General features: G+C 45.9%; 1 protein-coding gene across 1 annotated transcript in view; it reads left to right on the forward strand.

Annotated features, from left to right (window-relative positions):
- Positions 1-18535, forward strand: part of UNC79 (unc-79 subunit of NALCN channel complex) — a 641854-nt gene that overhangs the window by 142942 nt on the left and 480377 nt on the right. Inside the window, 2 exon segments of the mRNA XM_078660089.1 lie at positions 359-600; positions 12741-12912. Of these exon segments, the coding sequence (XP_078516215.1) occupies positions 359-600; positions 12741-12912 (414 nt within the window).

Raw genomic sequence — 18535 nt, forward strand, 5'->3', positions numbered from 1 at the left:
TAAGTGTATGAGAAACTGAGATGCGTGGCAGGTGAGAGGAGGGTCAGCAAAGAAAGTCTCTGGAGCATTTGAATCGGTGGTCAGCTGAAGTGTGAAGGAAATGTAAGCATGGGGCAAACACACACATCTCGTTAAATAATGAGCTGGAAAAAAGGAATAACATTTTAAAAACTGAAAAAACAGGTGAAGTGGGCACACTTTATGACAAAGGCTAAGATATGCATTACACGTTTTAAGACAATGTGGTGTGTTTAATAATGTAAACACCCAAGCTTGTCTAGGATGCAAGAATATAATACATGGATGTGGAGTTCAGAGAGTATATGCTTAATTGCAAATGCTGTATGTTTGCCTGCAGAACTGCAGCTCGCATGTGAGGAGAGCAGTTGTAACATGCTTCTCATCCGAATGCTGTGATCGCCATGGAAACCGGCCTGTACGGTACTGCAAGAGATGCCACTCCTACCACCACAGCAACGAGGTGGGAGCAGCAGCAACAGCAGCGGCAGAGACTCACCTTTACCAGACGTCCCCTCCCCCAATAAATACGCGGGAGTGTGGTGCCGAGGAACTTGTGTGTGCAGTGGAAGCTGTCATCAGGTAATGTGATCAACAGCAGGGAAAAGGATAAGAATAGAAACTTTAGTTCTTCATTGATTCCAAGTGAGACGATAAATACAGTGCTACAGTCAACTAAAAGGACAAGTTGTGTCTATCTTATTGTCTACCATTATTGTGGGGCTAGACTACCTACCTCATTTTCAGCGTGGCCACCCCCACGTCTAAGTAATGTCAGGGGCGGCTCCTCCTCTAAGGCGTAGAAGCGTTGCCCCACTAAGAACAAACAGAAGAAGAAAATGATAACGCAATGTTATAATTTTCTTCCTGGGACCACCCAGGTTGGGGCGGGGCTAAGCTTGCCTGGGAGGGGGGATGAGGAGTGGTTCCTGCTGCACTTAAGTGCGCATGCCGGTTTGGCCAGCCATCTCAGGCTGGCCAAACCATCTTGCGCACCTTGCATGTTCTCCACCCAGGCTGCATAACAGCCTGGGTGGAGAACATGGCCAGCCTCCCAGTCCCCATCTGAGCACTGAACTATGGCGCTCAGACCAGTCACAACGCGGACTTAGTAGCGCTGTGATTGGTCAGGGAATTCTGGAAGGCTGAGTATCCTGTTCCTGTGTCAAAGGAGAGGCGGCAGCAGTGGCTGGTGATCGGCGACGATAAGGTACATTTTCTTTCTTTTCCCACCCCTCTCCGCTGCCTCCCTTCTACCAATCCCAACCAGCCGCCACTGAGTCCTGTGGCCTATCATTCACAGTAGTGACAGTAGTGCAGATACCTAACTTTCTTCACACTCATTTTACCTCATATCACCTCCTTCACTGACCAAAGATCTACTGATTTCAAACGTGTTTTCTTGTTCCTTCTCCCCCCCCTCCCCCCCCCCCCCCACTCCCCGTCTATCATTCATTGTTATTAGTTCATTGGAAGGGTTTCACTCATCTCTTTCTAGTTATATGTGAGGAACTCTGTTACCAACCGGGTTTTGTTTTGCTACTAAAACACCCAAATAAAGAAATGAATAACAGTTACAAAGTCTGTCTTTGGTGAGTGTGCTTTTCTGCTAAGTGTCCCCTAGACAAAGAAATCTTGGTCCCCAGATTCCAAAAACCTATTTCACATAGTTTCCCTTTGAGTTAATTTCTTCATTTTGCAGACCACTAGACCTCAGTTTCACATGTTTGTTGTAACTAAATTGGGAAATTAATTGATGCTGCTGTGGAGGACACGCTGTCCTACCACGAAGTGGTTTTCAGCCACTAAACAATCTGTGCTTAATTTACTGGTAGCTTGGCACTTAGCAAACAGGGTTTAACTTAGAGGCAATTTGTAACGATTTTATGTAGTACTCCAACAGTTATATAGTGAAAACACAACACAAGAAAACAATCTCAAACCGATTTAGAAAAATAGAGTAAAGTTTAATACATGAAATAGCACAAAAAATGCAATAAGCTATACAGGAAATATGAATTCTTAAAGTTTGAATTAAATATGGTGACAAAAAGCACAAAGTGCCCACGCAGGTATGTGGTTGCACTAGACTAAGTCAAAGTCCAAAGTTAAGGCCGACCACGGTGGATCGCAAGTCGGATATAGGGTGCAGGTTTGTCCTGGTGGAAAGTTTACCTTCAGATTTAGAAACTTTAAAGAGCAAAAAGTGGTCCCTTGTGAGTCCTCGACGGGGCAAGCTGCATGCTGGACCTGAAGCAGGACCCGCCAATGGCAGATTGCTGGAGGCCGCTTTACAAATGACAATGAGGTTGTCGATAAAGGAGGGAAAGCTGTGAGCGGGCGGAACATGTGCCCAGGAAGGCCTTGACATTGATGTAATGGTGCTATGGTGCTCAGCATTGGTCCAGATGAAGCCCTCTATGTTAGAACTTAGAAACTTTTTGGGAAGTCAGACCTCCTGAAGTGGGGCAAACAAGCATGCTGAGGCTGACCAGCAAGTTAACGTTGACAGCTGCAGCTTTGATGGCAATACCGGTCTCTGTTAATTCTCTAGGAAGAGAGTTGGCAAAAAGTTTCTAAATTCCATTTTTGCAGTGTGGACAGGAGGAGTACCCAGCCAAGGGTACAGGAGCTGGTGGGCACCAACTGGTGGTTGAGACTTACATCAAAAGAGGTCAGCAGCAAGGTGTAGGGAAGGTTCTGTTGGAACTGGTTGGCTATGTTACTGGACAAAGACTCCCCTGTGGTCACTCCAAACCAGTTCTGAAGCAGCTCCCCCTTGCACTGGCCTTCGAGCCAAGTTGACTAGCATGACAAAAGGGAGGCAGGCGTAGGTGTAAGCTACATCTGCCAGTGACAGGGTAGGCCTCCTTTGTAGCTCTGGTAAGGACTTGGCAGAACCCCCAGCCCATCCTGCTCAAGCAAGAGATACGCCTTCCAACACCTAAGCCCTTTGTTCACTGTCTGGAAGCAATACACATTTCACCACATGGGAGCCATCAGCAGTCACTGGAAGAAAGACCCCTTTTGGCTTAGGCAAGAAAATAACACCTTTCTAAAAGTGCAATTTTCAAAATGTGACGATAAACTATAAACTCTGACTTGATAATTAAGTTGGATTTTAAATTACTTTTAAAATGAGCCCTTGAATCATTATTCTAGCTGCTCCCAAACTGCAATAAAACACTTTAAGTTGTTAAAGGCTAATCCAATATTTTCCTCTGGGAGAGCTATTCTTGCCACTGTGAAAAATTACTTTGGAGGATTTTCACTGCCAGGACATGTAAAATATTAAGTATACGCTTCCTACATTTTAAATACATTGCAACCGACCCTATGGGCATTTAGGGCCCTCCTTAGGGGTGACTTATAAGTAGGAAAAAGTAAGGTTTAGGCTTGGAAAGGTTGCTTTGACCAGATCAAAATAGCAGTATAAAACTGCTCACCTAGGCTACAGTGGCAGGACTGGAGATCTGTTTTGCAGTGCTACTTTAGTGGGCGGCACAATGCGTGCTGCAACGTACTAGTGATATTTAATTTACCGGTCCTGGGTACATGCCGTTCCTTATAATAGGGACTTATAAGTAAATTAAATGTGACAAATAGGTATATGCCAGTTTCTCCATGTTTAAAAGAGAGACCACGAGCACTTCACTTTAAGGAGGAGTGGGCAGAGTCCTATGGCCAACAGAAATGGGTTCAGTAAAGGCAGGCAACAATATGGGGAATACCACAGAAAAAATTATATTTTCAAACATGTGCCTCCCGCAGCAGAAGGCAGGGAAAACTACCAAAACTCACGAGAGTTCTCATCACTAAGGAAGAAAAACCTATAAAGAGCATCAGCATTGGGGTGGTCAGTCCTAGGGTCAATGTTCCACCATAAAGTCAATTCCCTGTGGAGAGATAGACCGCCTCAATAGTTTTGGGTTACCACACTGCATCTGATGGGTTTGTGGGATATCTGAACATTGAAGTGTGTCTCAAAAAGGTATGGCCTCAACTTCTTCAGTGCCTAGACCACTGCAAATGCTTCCCTCTCAATTGCAATTGACCTCTGTTCCCTGGGAAGTAGCTCCAGCTGCTGAATGCTACAGGTTGGACGAAGCCCATAAAGGTTAGCTGTGACAAGACAGCCCCAATGCCATCCTCTATAGCATCTGTCTGTTCTAGCAATTCCTCTGAGAAGTCGGATGTCTTAAGCGCTGGTGCTGTGCACATGGCCTCCTTCAGGGTATCAAAAGCCTTACGGCACACCTCTGTGCAGATCACCTTTTTGGGCTGCTTCTTGGAAGTCAGCTCAGTTAAGAAAGCAACAATAGTGCCATATCCCTTAACAAATCGCCTGTAGTACCCAGTGAAGCCTAAGAATGTTCTCACTTCGGTTTGGGTCTTGGGAGGCTCCCAAGGCATAACGGTCTGGATATTGTGCTGAAGAGCCTGACCCTTTCCTCTACTGACTTGGTGGCCCAAGTGCACCACAGATTCCTACCCTATCTTGTACTTACTGACCTTGATAGTAGCTATGCCTGTTGCAGGACCTGAAGCACTTCGTGGAGGTGGGCATGTAGTCATCCCAGCTGGAGCTGAAAACAACATTATAATCCAAATAGGGTGGACTGCGCTTTTCTAGCCCAGCAAGGACCTGAGTGACAACCTCTGGAAGGTGGCAGGTACATTCTTTAGTCCAAATGGCATCACTTTGAACTGAAAGTGGAACTCTGAGCTGGAGAGGAGAGGACAACTCCTTCAACTGACCTAACTTGCTCCTTGGAAGACAGGAGGTCCAGAAGGGGTTCACTCTCTTCCTTCTCACCATCATCTGTCACCAAGAGCATTGTGACTTCAGACGTCTGCAAATCGGACTTGAGGCAGTTCACATGTTGGACCCTTAAGGGATTACTAGATGTCTTGAGGTCCACCAGGCAGGCAACCTCCTTTTCTGCTCCTTCATCTCATAGGGCACTGTGCACTGGTCCTTCTAGATTTGAGTTCCATCAGCTCCATCATCCACACTATCTGTCCAGGCTTATATTTCACCAGAGTGGCTTCCTAGTTCTACCAGATTTTCATGATTTCCTGTCTGGCCTTTATGCTCGCAGTGACCTCTTTCCAGGAGCACTTCATCTGAGACCTGGGGGCTGAACATGTAGCCCTCTACATCTTGAGGGGGCTTTCCTGAGTGCTTGCTCCTACCCCTCATTCACAAGGCTGAGAGGTACATGCCCAGGGTGGTGAAATAGAAGTTCTAAGACACTGCATACTACTCCCTTCAGAGACATTTCTTTGTATGCAAATAGCAAGAATAGCAATAGGTTGCTCCAGTTACTCCTCAAGGGCTTTGATAGGTCTAGTAACATGCTTTTCAGGGCTTCTTTTTAAGCTTTCAACAAGCCCATTGTTCTGGTGATGGTATGGTGTGGAGAACTTGTAGGCGATCCCAAAGCCCTCCCACATGGCCTGAAGTTGTTGGCCCTGTCAAACACAACCTCCTTGGGGAAACCCATATGGGTAAATATTCCCATCAGTGCCCTGCCCACCACAGGTGCAGTCACTGACCCCAGGGGGGTGGCCTCAAGGTACTGTGTGGCATTGCTCACTAACTCCAGGATTAACTTGTTGTCTAAGGCAATCTTGAGGTCCAAAGGTCCAACAATGTAAACTCCCACCCTTTTAAAGTGGGTTCCCACTACAGGAAAGAGAACCAGGGAGCTTTTTGCTTTATCCCTGATTTCCCACTGGCCTGGCAGGTTACACAGGATCAGCAGAATACATCAGACTGCATCCTAATCTGAGGCCAATAAAAGTGGGTGACCAGTCGATCAAAGGTTTTCATCTGCCCCAGATGTTCTTCCAGTTGGATGTCATGAGTCAACTCCAGTAGGAAAGTCCAGTAGCACTGGGGGACCTTTAGCTCAAAGGTTGACCACGGTTCAGGGACCTTAGGCTCACAATACAGGAGACCATTCTCCCAAATAATGAGGTGATCACCAGAGATGTCGCCAGCTGACTTGAGCCTTGGCTCGCTGCCATAAGAACTCAAGACTGGTGCACTCCTTCCGGGCCTTGCAGAACTCAGCCCATGATGCTCTCCCTTCACTTAGCCACCCGGCTAACTCAGGTGCAGCTCAAGTAGGTTTCCCAGGCAGCAATGTCTTCCCCACTAGGTTCTGGGACATCATCCTCAGGATCAATCTACTCACAGACTGGGGGAATGTCTGGGGTGAATTTCTGACACCCCCTGCCCTTTCACTTCTTTGCAGACCCCATGGCCACTTTTTTAGGCTCCTTGACCTTCTGATGGGCTCCCATAGACCATGTGGTCAGGAACACCCACTCAGGCAGTTCCAGCATCTCCAAGTGGGACCAGAGTTCCACCTCCTTCTAGATGGTATGCCCTAGGTTATTCCCTAACAGGCAGTTAACAGGCATGACCAGACTCACATCTACTTTTAAGGAACCTGAGACCCCCACACCATTTAAAAGGAACCAGAGCCACTTGATAGTGGCTCACCTGTTTGTCTTGTTTCACACCATGGTGGACTCCATCAGGGACTACCTGCCCTGTGGACACCAGATAGCACCTAATAGTAGTAATACTGGCTCCTATATCTCTCTGAGCCTCCACCCTCTGCCCATTAATGATGAACCAATGCCTATACTTTTTAGTATTGTCAGACATGTGAGCCTTGTCACACATGGAAACTATGGATACTGCTTAACTCCCTCTGAAATTAACTAGGGCAACCTCCTTCCCCAGCACCTCAGTGTCCATTTCCAGGGTGGGCCCACCAGTAGGGGCTGAATCATGTGGGGCAGATGGCATCCTCCTTGGTGTGCCCATGCTTGGGCTTGAAAAAACCTGTGATCTTTTGTTCATTAAAACACTCCCTTCTTCTGCTCAGAACTGGACTGGGATTCCTAAAATCTCTTTTGCGGGTGTTAAGAGAACTCATTTTGGTTACCCTTGTTTCCTCCTAATTCCGTTCGTTGGGACCTGGTTTACCTTTTTAGGGTTCCTCCTCCTGCCCCCCGGTACCTTATTTGAACACTGGTACTAACTCAGACATTAACCTCCTTTGCAAGCCTTCTGGGCAGAATGAACTTTGAATCAATCAGGTGTTGGCACAGCTCTGCAAAGCAATTACTAAACATGTGCTCTCTCATGTGCACTCTCTCAAAGTAAGTCACTTTGCTGCTCTGTACTCAAACATCTATTAACTTATTGGGGTAATCCATGAAACCCACTGTGGACTGGTGAAACTTTTTCTGGCTGTCCCTAAACTTCAATCTGCATTTCTCTGGGGGTAAGACCACATTTGGCAACCAGGGCTTCTTTCATATGGATATGCCTCTTTCTGCGAGCTTAGGGTATCTCTCCCAGTGACCGGCATATGCTTCCTGAGACTATTCTCCAAATCCTCCTCTGGGATTCTGTGCATGCAGAAAGCTACCTCATAAGCTTCAAACCATATAACAATGTCAACCCGACCACAAAGCTAAGCACCAGGTATTTGGCAATGTTGACCCTTTTACTTCCTCTATGCACTTCTGTGTCACTGCCTTCATCTTCACTGGACTCTGTGACCCTTGGTTTTCAATACCAGTTTTTTCTGGCTAATCTCATGGTCCAGCATCATTTTCTTACTCTCTAGAGACAGTTTCTATTCCTCTAAGACTCCCTTAGTTTCTGCCTTTGTCTCCTCCAGGGGTCGCTCTGCAACTGCTTCTGTTTGCCTCAAGTTTCTTGGAGCCTTTTGTTAGCTTAAGCACCCTTTTCTGATACAACATTTTCGGCTCTGCCACAGTGAATCTTTCAGTGTTGCAGAGATTCACCTCTATTCTTGCAAAACCAAGACAGGAGTTTAAATAAAATAAAACATGGCCCAGTAAAAATATAGGAATATTTAAAAATCAAAAAATGATTTTGATGTCACATTATAAAAATGACTTTTTAGTACTGAATCCCACATCTGCCACCAATGTAAGAAACTAGAATATTAGTTGAGGGTAGTGAAAACCCATCCCAAATACTAATCGCTGTCCTTGTCAGGGTGAATCACTGAAGTCACTAAATAAGCCTGTGGTTAACCATCTGATACTACAAGGCATTCGGGCATGACTTAGTGGCAATGTGTAAAGTATTCATGCAGTACTCATATTGTAATAAATTAAAAACACAACTCAAGAAATAAATCCCAAATTGATTTAGAAAAGTAGAGTAAATTTGAATAAGTAAAATGATAGTAAAAAACAAACAAAAATAAAACAATACGTAGAACTTGAGATATGAATTTTTAAAGTGAATTAAAAATGTCGCCAAAAAGCACAAAACTCCAACTGTGGTTATTTGGTTGAGCTAGAAAGAGTCAAGTCAAAATTTGAGGCTGACCTCAATGGATTGCCATTGAATACAGGGATCAGGCTCTTCCCCGTGAAAACTTTACCTTCAGACTTAGAAACTTTGAAGGAGAAACAGTCATTGTCGATGAAGGTGGGAAAGCTGCGAGTGGATGAAGTCCAAAACTCTGGGCCCAGGAAAGCCTCGCTGTTGATGTGAAGCTGCTCAGCATGGGATTGATGAAGCCTTCTACATTCAGATTTATATACTTTTTTGGAAGTCAGATCTTCTTCAGAGGGGCAAACCAGCAAGCTAAGGCTGACAAGCAATTTGATGGCTGTGGCTTCGTCTGCAAATCCAGTCTCTGTTGGTTCTCCAGCCAGAAAGTTTGCAAAATGTTTTAACACCAGTCAATGGTCCAGGTCCTGGGAGGGCACCACTTGGGGGTTGAGACTCACTCAAACAGAGGCCATCAGCAGAGTCCACGGCCGGTACAATTAGAAATGGTCATCTGGGCAGTGACTTGGAGACAGGCCTTTGGAAGCGTGTGTCCAGTAGCTCAAACAGTATGTTATGTTATGTTATGTTAGTGCATATTTATAAAGCGCACAGCTACTCCCTGGAGTGTCCCGACGCTGAAAGCAGCCATACATGACGTAACATAGAGCAAAGCAGACTACTGTCGAATGGTTCACAACTTGAAGACCCACATTGTAAGACTTTTCCTGAAGGTCAGGAGATCAGGGCTCTGTCTGATAGAGAGAGGGAGGCTATTCCACAGCCGTGAGGCAACTGCATGAAAAGATCTGCCTCCTGTCCGAGACAGTCGCACCCTGGGAGTGACAATAAAAAGTTGGGATGAAGATCTCAGGGGGCGCTGGGGGAAATAAGGCTGAAATCTGTCCCTAAGATAAGGAGCTCCAATCTTATGGAAGGCTTTAAAAATCAGAACCAGGGCTTTAAACTGAATTCTTTCCATACCGGAAGCCAATGAAGTGAAGACAGGAGCTGGGTAGTATGAGTTCTAAAGCCTGTCAATAAGATGGCTCTAGTTGCTGCGTTCTGCATCACTTGTAGCCGGCCCAAAAGATATTCAGGGAGGCTGGGATACAAGGAATTAACGTAGTCCAGTCTAGACATTATTGTAAGGGGTGGAGAGCAAAGGGAGAAAATTCCGGGACATTCTCAACAGCCCAAAGCATACCCCGGCTACCAAATGTACTTGAGCCTGCATAGAAAGAGTTGAGTCCAGCTTAATTCCCAAATTCTTCACTGTGGAAACGGCCGACACAGGGGGGGACATATCCTGGGGCCACCATTCAAGCCAAGTATCAGGTGGCTGAGGCCTAAAGAAGATAATCTCAGACTTCTCGGAGTTACATTTAAGATGGTTATGACTTAACCACAAGAAGACTTTAGAGAGACAAGTGTTAATTGAGTTGCCATAAAACTCAACTCCTTTCTCGCTGGTAAACAACAGCTGAGTGTCATCAGCGTATGACACTATTTTGGCTCCAGATTCCTCAGCAAGGGGGGCCAGGTACAAATTAAATAATGTGGGGCTCAAATTAGAGCCTTGAGACACCCCCACATTCAGTAGAGGAATCACCGCTGAGAAAGGAGGAGACCAGATGGTTTGAGAGTGGTTGGCGAGAAAGCACGCAAACCAACTCAACAGCGTGCCTCCAATACCGCTGTTGCTAAGTCTTTGCAGTAATCTCGAATGAGGCACGGTGTCCAAAGCTGCTGAGAGGTCCAGTAAAACCAGGACGATATTACCTCCTCTATCCAATGTAGCTTTAATAGTTTCTGCAACTTCCAGTAAGGCTTTTTAAGTACTGAAATTGGCTCTACAGCCTGCCTGGCTAGAATGCAGCAACTCATTGGTCTCCACACAATTCGTTAGGACCTGGTTTACAAATTTTTCCAAAACTTTCGAAAAGAAAGGCAAGAGAGAGATAGGCCTGTAATTACAGGCTACCTCAGTGTCAGCCGACAGTTTCTTAAGTAGCGGGAGGATTTTAGCATGTTTCCACATTTGTGGCATCAGCCCTTCCCATAAAGCGGTGTTCAAAATAGAATTGATCTCATCTGCCAATAAGGAGAAAACCTTCGCTGGACAGGGATCAGTGGGCGAACCCGATTTCAAAGCTTTCATGAACACCAAAGATTGTTCTAGAGAAATCTCCGGTAAATCCCTAAGGGAGACACTAGGGCTGGAGCAAGCCGCTAGGTGAGAACCCTCAACATCCTCCAGGCCCACTAACTGAACTTCAAAGGAATCCTGAATCAATTACATTTTTTCATCAAAGAAAAGGGCCATTCGCTCAGTCCAGTCGCTTGTAAGCACAAACGGTTGGCTTATAGACGCAGGGGAGGAGAAGCTTTTTGCAACATTAAAAAGAGTTTTGCTTTTATTATCCGCCAAATCTATTTTTGTTGATAGAAAGAGTTTCTTTCCCTCGCTTACTTTCTTGTAATGAGTTTTCAGGGCAAGTTTGTAAATCAGTTTATCTGAGGGATAATAATTCCTCCGCCACTATCTTTTGAGATGTTTACAGGCCCTTACAGACCAGTAGGTCAGCCAACTGACCATTAGAGGAACTTCTGGTCCTGGATTCAAGGCAAGCAGGTCCATTCTTCCCTCAGGCTCTTCAGACAGCAGGACTCCTGGACCTAAATGTCCACACGTCCAGGAGTGTTCTGAGGAGGGTACAGGAAATGCTACATATATGCCAAATACCAGCCTGTGGAAGGGGGAAACTCCTGACCACACCCTAACCAATAGGGTAGGCATTCCCCAAGGGGTAAGGGGTGGATTCTACAAACTTTTGCAGCACTTTGTGTATGTTTTACTTTAAACTATACCACAGTGTCCCTCTCTACCTTATTCCAACTTTGCTGAATCTTTCTTCTCCTGGTCAGTGCACTTTTTGCCCAAACAGAAGTGTGGCTGTTATAATGGCCAAATCTTCCCTTGTGGTCATTCCAAACCAGTTCTGTGGCAGCTCCCCCTCCCACTGGGTTTGGAGCTAAGCTGAATAACAAGACAGAAGAGAGGTAGGCCTTAGTGTGAGCTATATGCCAGTGACAGGGTAGGCATTCTCTAAAACTCTGGAAGCAGTTAGACACAGCCTTCAGGCCATCCTGCTCAATGAAGAAAAACACCTCCCAACAACCAGGCCACTGAGCAATACACATCTCACCAAAGGGGAGCGATCAGCAGCTGGGTGACACTGGACACTGGCAGAAAGGCCCGTTTTGGCTCTAGCAGGAAAATGACAACTTCTTAAAAGTGTAATTTCCAAAAGAGTAATTTAAAAAGTGACCTGATCATTAAGTTCGACTTTAATTTACTATCGAAATGAATCATTACATCATTCTTCTTGCAGCTTCCAAACTAAAATGAATCACTATAAGCTGTTACAGTTTAACCCAGTATTTTCCTATGGAAGAGCCAGCCCTACTACAGTGGAAAATGACTTTGGAGGTTTTTTGACTTCAAGTACATGTACAGTATTAAATATACATGCCCTACTTTTTCATTACTAAGCACTCTGCCCTATGGGCATTTAGGGCCTTCCTTAGGGGTGACTTATAAGTATTAAAAAGGAGGGTTAGGCCAGGAAAAAGGTTGGGTTTGCCAGATCGAAATGGCTGTTTAAAACTGCATTCCTAGAATGCATTGGCAGGCCTGGCGACCTGTTTTACAGTGCTACTTTAGTGGGTGGCACTGTGAGTGCTGCATCACACTAGTGACATTTATTTTACTGACCCTGGGTACATATAGTACCATATACTAGGGACTTATAAGTAAATTAAAGAGCCAATTAGGTATATGCCAATTTTACCATGCTCAAGATGGAGCACTTTACAACTGGTTGGTAGAAATAAAGTGAGCAGAGTTCTATAGCCAACAAAAATGGGTTTAGCAAAAGGAGGCAAAAACCTGGTGGAATGCTATGCGAAAGATGGTCGTTTCCAACACTAATGAAGCCAGCCCTTGGTAGGGGGTGTGGATAGTGCATAATGTACTTACATGTAACCTGCAACTAAGAGAACGAAAAAAGATCCTTACTACAAGAGGCCAAGTTCTTCATCATTAAGGTATTTGAGTGGGTTGCGCGCATGCTGCTGAGATCTACATGCAACCGAGCAAGCCAAAATTTGTAATTCTAGTGGGGCAACTCAGTGTTTCATCTTTCTGAAAAGGGAGGGTCATCCAATCAACATTTTTATTAGCTGTTATGTACAGTGCATTATATATATGTGCCAGTCTGTGCCAATAAGTGGACACCATTTTTTTGATTATTTAAGTGAATTAATCAGCTTCTTGTTTCCTCTTTTCTCATTTTGTCTCACGTGTATCCTCACATGGCAGTTTGCTGAAAGAAGCAGAGTTTCACGCTGAGCAGAGGGAGTACGAGCTGAACCGCAGAAGACAGATGGGCCTGTCCGCCTCCCGCCACTCGCTGGACAACACAGACTTTGACAACAAGGATGATGACAAGCACGACCAGCGGCTTCTCAGCCAGTTTGGGATCTGGTTCTTGGTGAGACATTGTTTGTGATGCTTTCCTTACCAAAGCAATCTGTTTCCATAGGTGAGCAGGTGAAAGTAGAAAATTCAGAAATTTTCTGCTGGCCTGAGCCTCAGAAAGGCTGGCAAGAATGGGAAGAGTCCCATTTCAGGAAAGGAAGCTGACTGACTCTGCCCAGCTTGTGTTTCAGAAGTGCTGCCCTAATGGGGAATCTTTCCAGTTCCATATTAGCCATTGTGCATGTTCTTATGCAAAGCAAACTTCACCACACAACTCATGAATGTCAATTCACCAAAATGCTGGGGGTAGTGAGAATAAGACAAGGCATATTATGATTCCCTGATGACATCACAGTAGTAAAACCTTCTCCCACTACTAATCACACAACAACCTCCTATTTGCTACTGAGGGGTTAGGGGTAGCATAATGAAAAGAAACTACAGTAAGTAAAGAAGGTTAAGACCACGAGTAGTAAGGGCAGTGCCAATGTTACCAACAGTCAAGTCAGGAGTAGCAGATTCTACCCCTAGCAATCCCCAAATTGATGCCCATGCAAACAGTTCCTCGCCACCTAGTCCAAGCGCACTTGTCAAGTGTTCCCAGTGGGTTTGTTGATGGATGAGAAAGCAGCGTGGTTTAGGCTATCACATGATTGGAAACCTTGTCCATTATGACCTGGAGGAAGGTAATCACCCTATTTGAGTTGTGTGGTTTCCTTATCAAGTGGATGCTTTGCCTCTCATCTGGGTATAGGGTGACCACCTTACACCCAGCCATTATGGACACTGTCTCCAGCCCTGAACTTTTCACCTACAAAGCATTGATTTCAGGTGTGGAAGCCCAAATGAGAGTAACCAAGACTACAGCACTCCAAATGTCTGCTTTAGGCTATCACTCAGAATTCCAGGACTGGAAAAGGTGTATTTAATGACCTTGGGCGGACGTCATCACCCTTTCTAAGTTACTAAATGGTGAAAAAGTGGTTTCCCTGTGACAGTCACAAGCAGAAGCGGCCACTCGATTTAAGAAGTGGTGGGGTAGGGAGGGGAAGCACACACAAAAAACCCCACAGAAGTATAGGTAGAGAAAATAAAACTTACCTGCTCCGATGGCTGCCGCCTTACTCACAATCCTCGTGCCCCGTCCAGGAACTGCTGCACACTGTGCAGGCTCCCAGCTCCCAATCCCAGCACTTCTCCCATATTGAGAATACTATTCCCAGGTTGGGAGCAGCGCTGGGATTGGTCTGAGTTCCTCGGATCAGCGCTCAGACATGGACTGGGAGCCTGTATTGGTTTTTCCACCCAGCTGTGCAACACAGCTCGGGTGGAGAAAGGCTAAGTGGGCATGATAATTTAGCCAGCCCTAGAGGGCTGGCCAAACCATCATCTTCACTTGTCAGTGCGCACCACTCCCCCGCACCCTCCAACCTGGTGCTGCAGTTGTAGTGTCAGTATGAGAGGCCACGCCCCTCCCTCAGTTCGCAGCCTGCAGGGCTAAAAATAAAATGATAATAATACATTTTTTTTAATCATGTTTTTTTTGTTCTTTACCTCTGCTGACTTTCAGCATGGGGGGACAAAGCTCCTTTGCCATAATGGAGGAGCCATCCCTGGTCACAAGATTAAGCACCTATCAGACATCCCCTATTATAAAATATTTTCATTTCACCTCTAAAGTCTGTAGTTCCTAGAAATAATGGTGAGTTTATTCATTCTGTTTTAAGCGGATTGAATTCCTCTTCTGTGGAATAGTTTCTGCATGTTGTCCATATTTTCGTGGGACCATCTTGAAACAAGTATGTTTTTTTGCCAAGATCTCAAATTACAAGAAGATGAAACCTAACATCACCTGTTCACCACTACTCTTGCACTGCAAAAACTCAATGGTTAGAGCACTTTATAAGCAATGTGGAGTTCAGTTTAACTTTTCACCAGCCTCCAGGGCCGAACTGGGAGCCTAAAGCAGCCCTGGCAATGTCGACAGACCAGCCCCCCTGCTGTTTTGTTACCGGGGCCGCTAGAGCAGCACTACTGCAAAACTGGCCCCCATTAACTAAAACGCCCCCAGCTGTGAAATCGGCCTCCGCCCTTCCAACCTCCTGGGGAAATGCCTGATGCCCGCTAAGGCCAGTCCGGCCCTGCCATCTTCTCCGGAATTGCCCTATATGCCAATCCGATCCGGCCTTCCCCAAACACCTAAGAATGCCATAAGCCTGCCAGTAAACTAGGTCAAAATCAATTAGTATACTACTTGAAAGCTACTGTAAATCATTAAAGTGCAAATTATGATGATTCTATGAACTTGAAATGTAAGTTCAAATGTAATAAGAAAGTACCGCAAACTTGATTAAAATAGCAAACATGAATGTTTGTGTATATTGGCTAGTTAAGTAGCACTGTAAATAATAGTTGTTATTATTACCTAACTCAGTGGTACACATTTTATCAACCTCAGAAGGATGGAAAGCTGTGATGGCCGCAGGAAGATTTTAAATTGTGATCTTCTAGTTACCTAAAGATTTACTCAAGGGCTAGATGTATGTAGCTTTGGGTTTGCGATGACCTAATAGCAAATTTTTGCCATTCAATATTTTGGTAATTGCAAACAGCTATGTACAAATGTATGTTTCACACATTTAGCGATTCCCAGTGGGTCACAAACAGACCTACCTCCTTAATATTCATGAGGTCACAGACGACATCAAGACCCTGCTAGACAACGGTGAAACGGCGGCCCTCATCCTCCTGGACCTCTCGGCCGCATTCAACACCATCTGACACAACATCCTACACACACGCCTTCACGACGCTGGGATACGCGACAAAGCCCTGAACTGGACCACCTCCTTCCTCACCGATAGAACCCAGAGGGTCCGCCTCCCCATTCCTCTCTGAGGCCACCAAGATCATCTGCGGCATGCCCCAAGGTTCATCGCTCAGCCCCACCCTTTTCAACGACTACATGGCACTGCTCACCAACATCGTCTGCTTGCACAACCTCAACATTGTCTCCTACGCCGACGACACTCAACCGATCCTCCCACTCACCAAAAACCACACCACTGCCAAAACCAACCTCCACGAAGAAATGAAGGCTGTTTCCAGCTGGTGCAGACCAGATGCCTGAAACTTAACTCAGATAAGACAGAAGTCCTCTTCCTTGGATAACAACTTCTCCGCCTGGGATGACACCTGGTGGCCTGCCGCCCTGGGAGTCGCACCTACATCCTCCGACCACGGACACAACCTGCGAGTCTTCCTGGACTCATCGCTCTCAATGACCCAGCAAGTCAACGCAGTCTCCTGCTCCTGCTTGAACACCCTCCGCATGCTCCGCAAGATCTACAGATGGATCCCCACCGGAACCAGAAGAATGGTAACACAGGCCCTAGTCAGCAGCAGACTGGACTACGGCAATGCCCTCTACGCAGGAACCACGGCCAAACTCCAAAAGAGACTCCAATGCATACAGAACGCCTCAGCACACCTCATCCTCGACATCCACAGCCACATCACTGCCCACCTGAGGGACCTGCACTGGCTCACAGTCAACAAGAGGATCACCTTCAAGCTCCTGCCCCACGCCCACAAAGCTCTCCACAACACCAGACCAGCATACCTCAACAAACATCTCACCTTCTACACCCCTAACCGCCAGCTCCGCTCTGCTGACCTCACCCTCGTCACCGTCCCGCGCATCCACAGGACCTCCACCGGCGGCAGATCCTTCTCCTACCTCGCCACCAAGACTTTGAACACCCTCCCCACACAGCTGCATCAGACTCAGATCCTGCTGACCTTCAGGAGACTTCTCAAGTCCTGGCTGTTCGAGCAGTAGCTGCACCCCCGCCCCCCTTCAGTGCCTTGAGACCCTCACGGGTGAGTAGCGCTCTCTGCAAATGTTTGATTGATTGATTGATTGAGGTAGGTCTTGGTTTGTGACCCATTGGGTATCGCAAAAATCACAGGAATGGTGGCCTGCTGGGGTCAGTGGACCTCCATGTCTGTAAATGCTTTTAAATAAAGGAGTTCTTTTCTGAAATGCAGTTCATTTTCCTTAAAGGAAAATGGGATTTGTTTTAAAAAGAAAAATGAAAGAGTTTGCAGTGGTCCTGCTCTTAAAAATCGTTTTTACATACATTCACTATTGGGAAGGGGTCCCTTGGGGACCCCTTCCAGTTTGCGAATGGGTTACCACCTACTTTAAGTAGGCAGTAAAATGAGAATGTTTTGTGACCGCATTTCATTCACATAACATTCACACATACCACTTCAAGTCGTTATTATGAAGGAACTCCCTAACACTTGCCTTCCTAATACCGTATTGCAAACTCAATTTGCGATTTGGTATTACGTTACTTAATCACAAATTGGGCATTTGTCCATAAAAAATGCTTTTTTGTGGTCGCAAACAGCCCAATTCCACGAATCTGTCCATTAGTGACCTCAAAAAAGTTATGTATGTCTGATCTTAGTATCCTTATCCCTGTGATGGTGTTATGGATTCATGTGTTGGTCCTTTATAATCATTCATTGTTCTGATGGTGACAACATGTGCGCGATACGTTATTTGTAAGTAACACCTCATATTAGAAATGTGTAATATTTAGACTAGAGTTAGGTGTGTACATGATCTCTATTAGCATAATTATTCTTGTGTCTACCCTGACAACAGGATCCAGCATGTTTTAAGATTTTTTTTGATGTCTCTTAATCAGATCCACACAATTCATTCAGTTTTATGTGGAACCTTGTTTGCCTTTTCGGAGGACTCAAGCAAGTATATTGTTTTCATATCTCTGCTCGGGCCTTTCCTGATTTCAGAACTGAGGCAGAGTGATATTTCAGAGTCCACCACAGTTCAGTTACACAGATTTTTGACATCCACAATCATTCAGGACGATTAACGTTACAAAGTGAGACTGACAAATCATGGTAACTATCTGAGATAAGGTCTGCGATTACAGAAAAGGCTCAGTGCATTTTCACTTCTCATTAGTTGATTATTTACAGATGAAAATCCGGGCTGGGCTACCTCACACAAAGAAAAGGGGAATGCCCCAGCTCCACCTTCTAAAAGCTGTACCTATGCGGGTGTCCACTCTGCTTGCACTAGAAGCAGTAGCGGCCGGCAGTAACGAAGGGTGGTGGGCGGTTGAAGAGGGGACGTGGGGAGTCAAGGGAAAGCGAGTGCAGGGGGGAGGTGGGGAGAGCCCATGCTGGGGCAGTGGATATATAAAAAAATGTTTTTAAGTACCTGACACTGCCTGCTGCCTCCAGCGTCGCACTGCACCTGCTGGCTGTTTCCTGGGTCCCAGCAGCCTCTGGGACAGACTTCCACCCAATCCCTGTGCTGCAGAGCAGTGCATGGATTGGTCGGAGCGGGCGGAAAAGACGCTCTGCTCAGAGCAAGGAGTCTGTGGGGGTTTCTCCAACACAGCTGCATTCAGTAGCCGGGCTGGAGAAACCTAAGTGCGCCTATGTGGCTGGCCAAACTCACATGAGCACTCCTCCTCCTGCCTGTACTGATCCAGAGTTACAGCCAGCAGTCTAGTGTTTCTTGTATGCCCTACACTAGACACCCACCCACCACTGATGTCACTGGTCAGGTGACACAGCTCTAATAAAAGGGG

This window comes from Lissotriton helveticus, chromosome 9, assembly GCF_964261635.1.
Source record: "Lissotriton helveticus chromosome 9, aLisHel1.1, whole genome shotgun sequence".
Classification (NCBI taxonomy): Eukaryota; Metazoa; Chordata; class Amphibia; order Caudata; family Salamandridae; genus Lissotriton; species Lissotriton helveticus.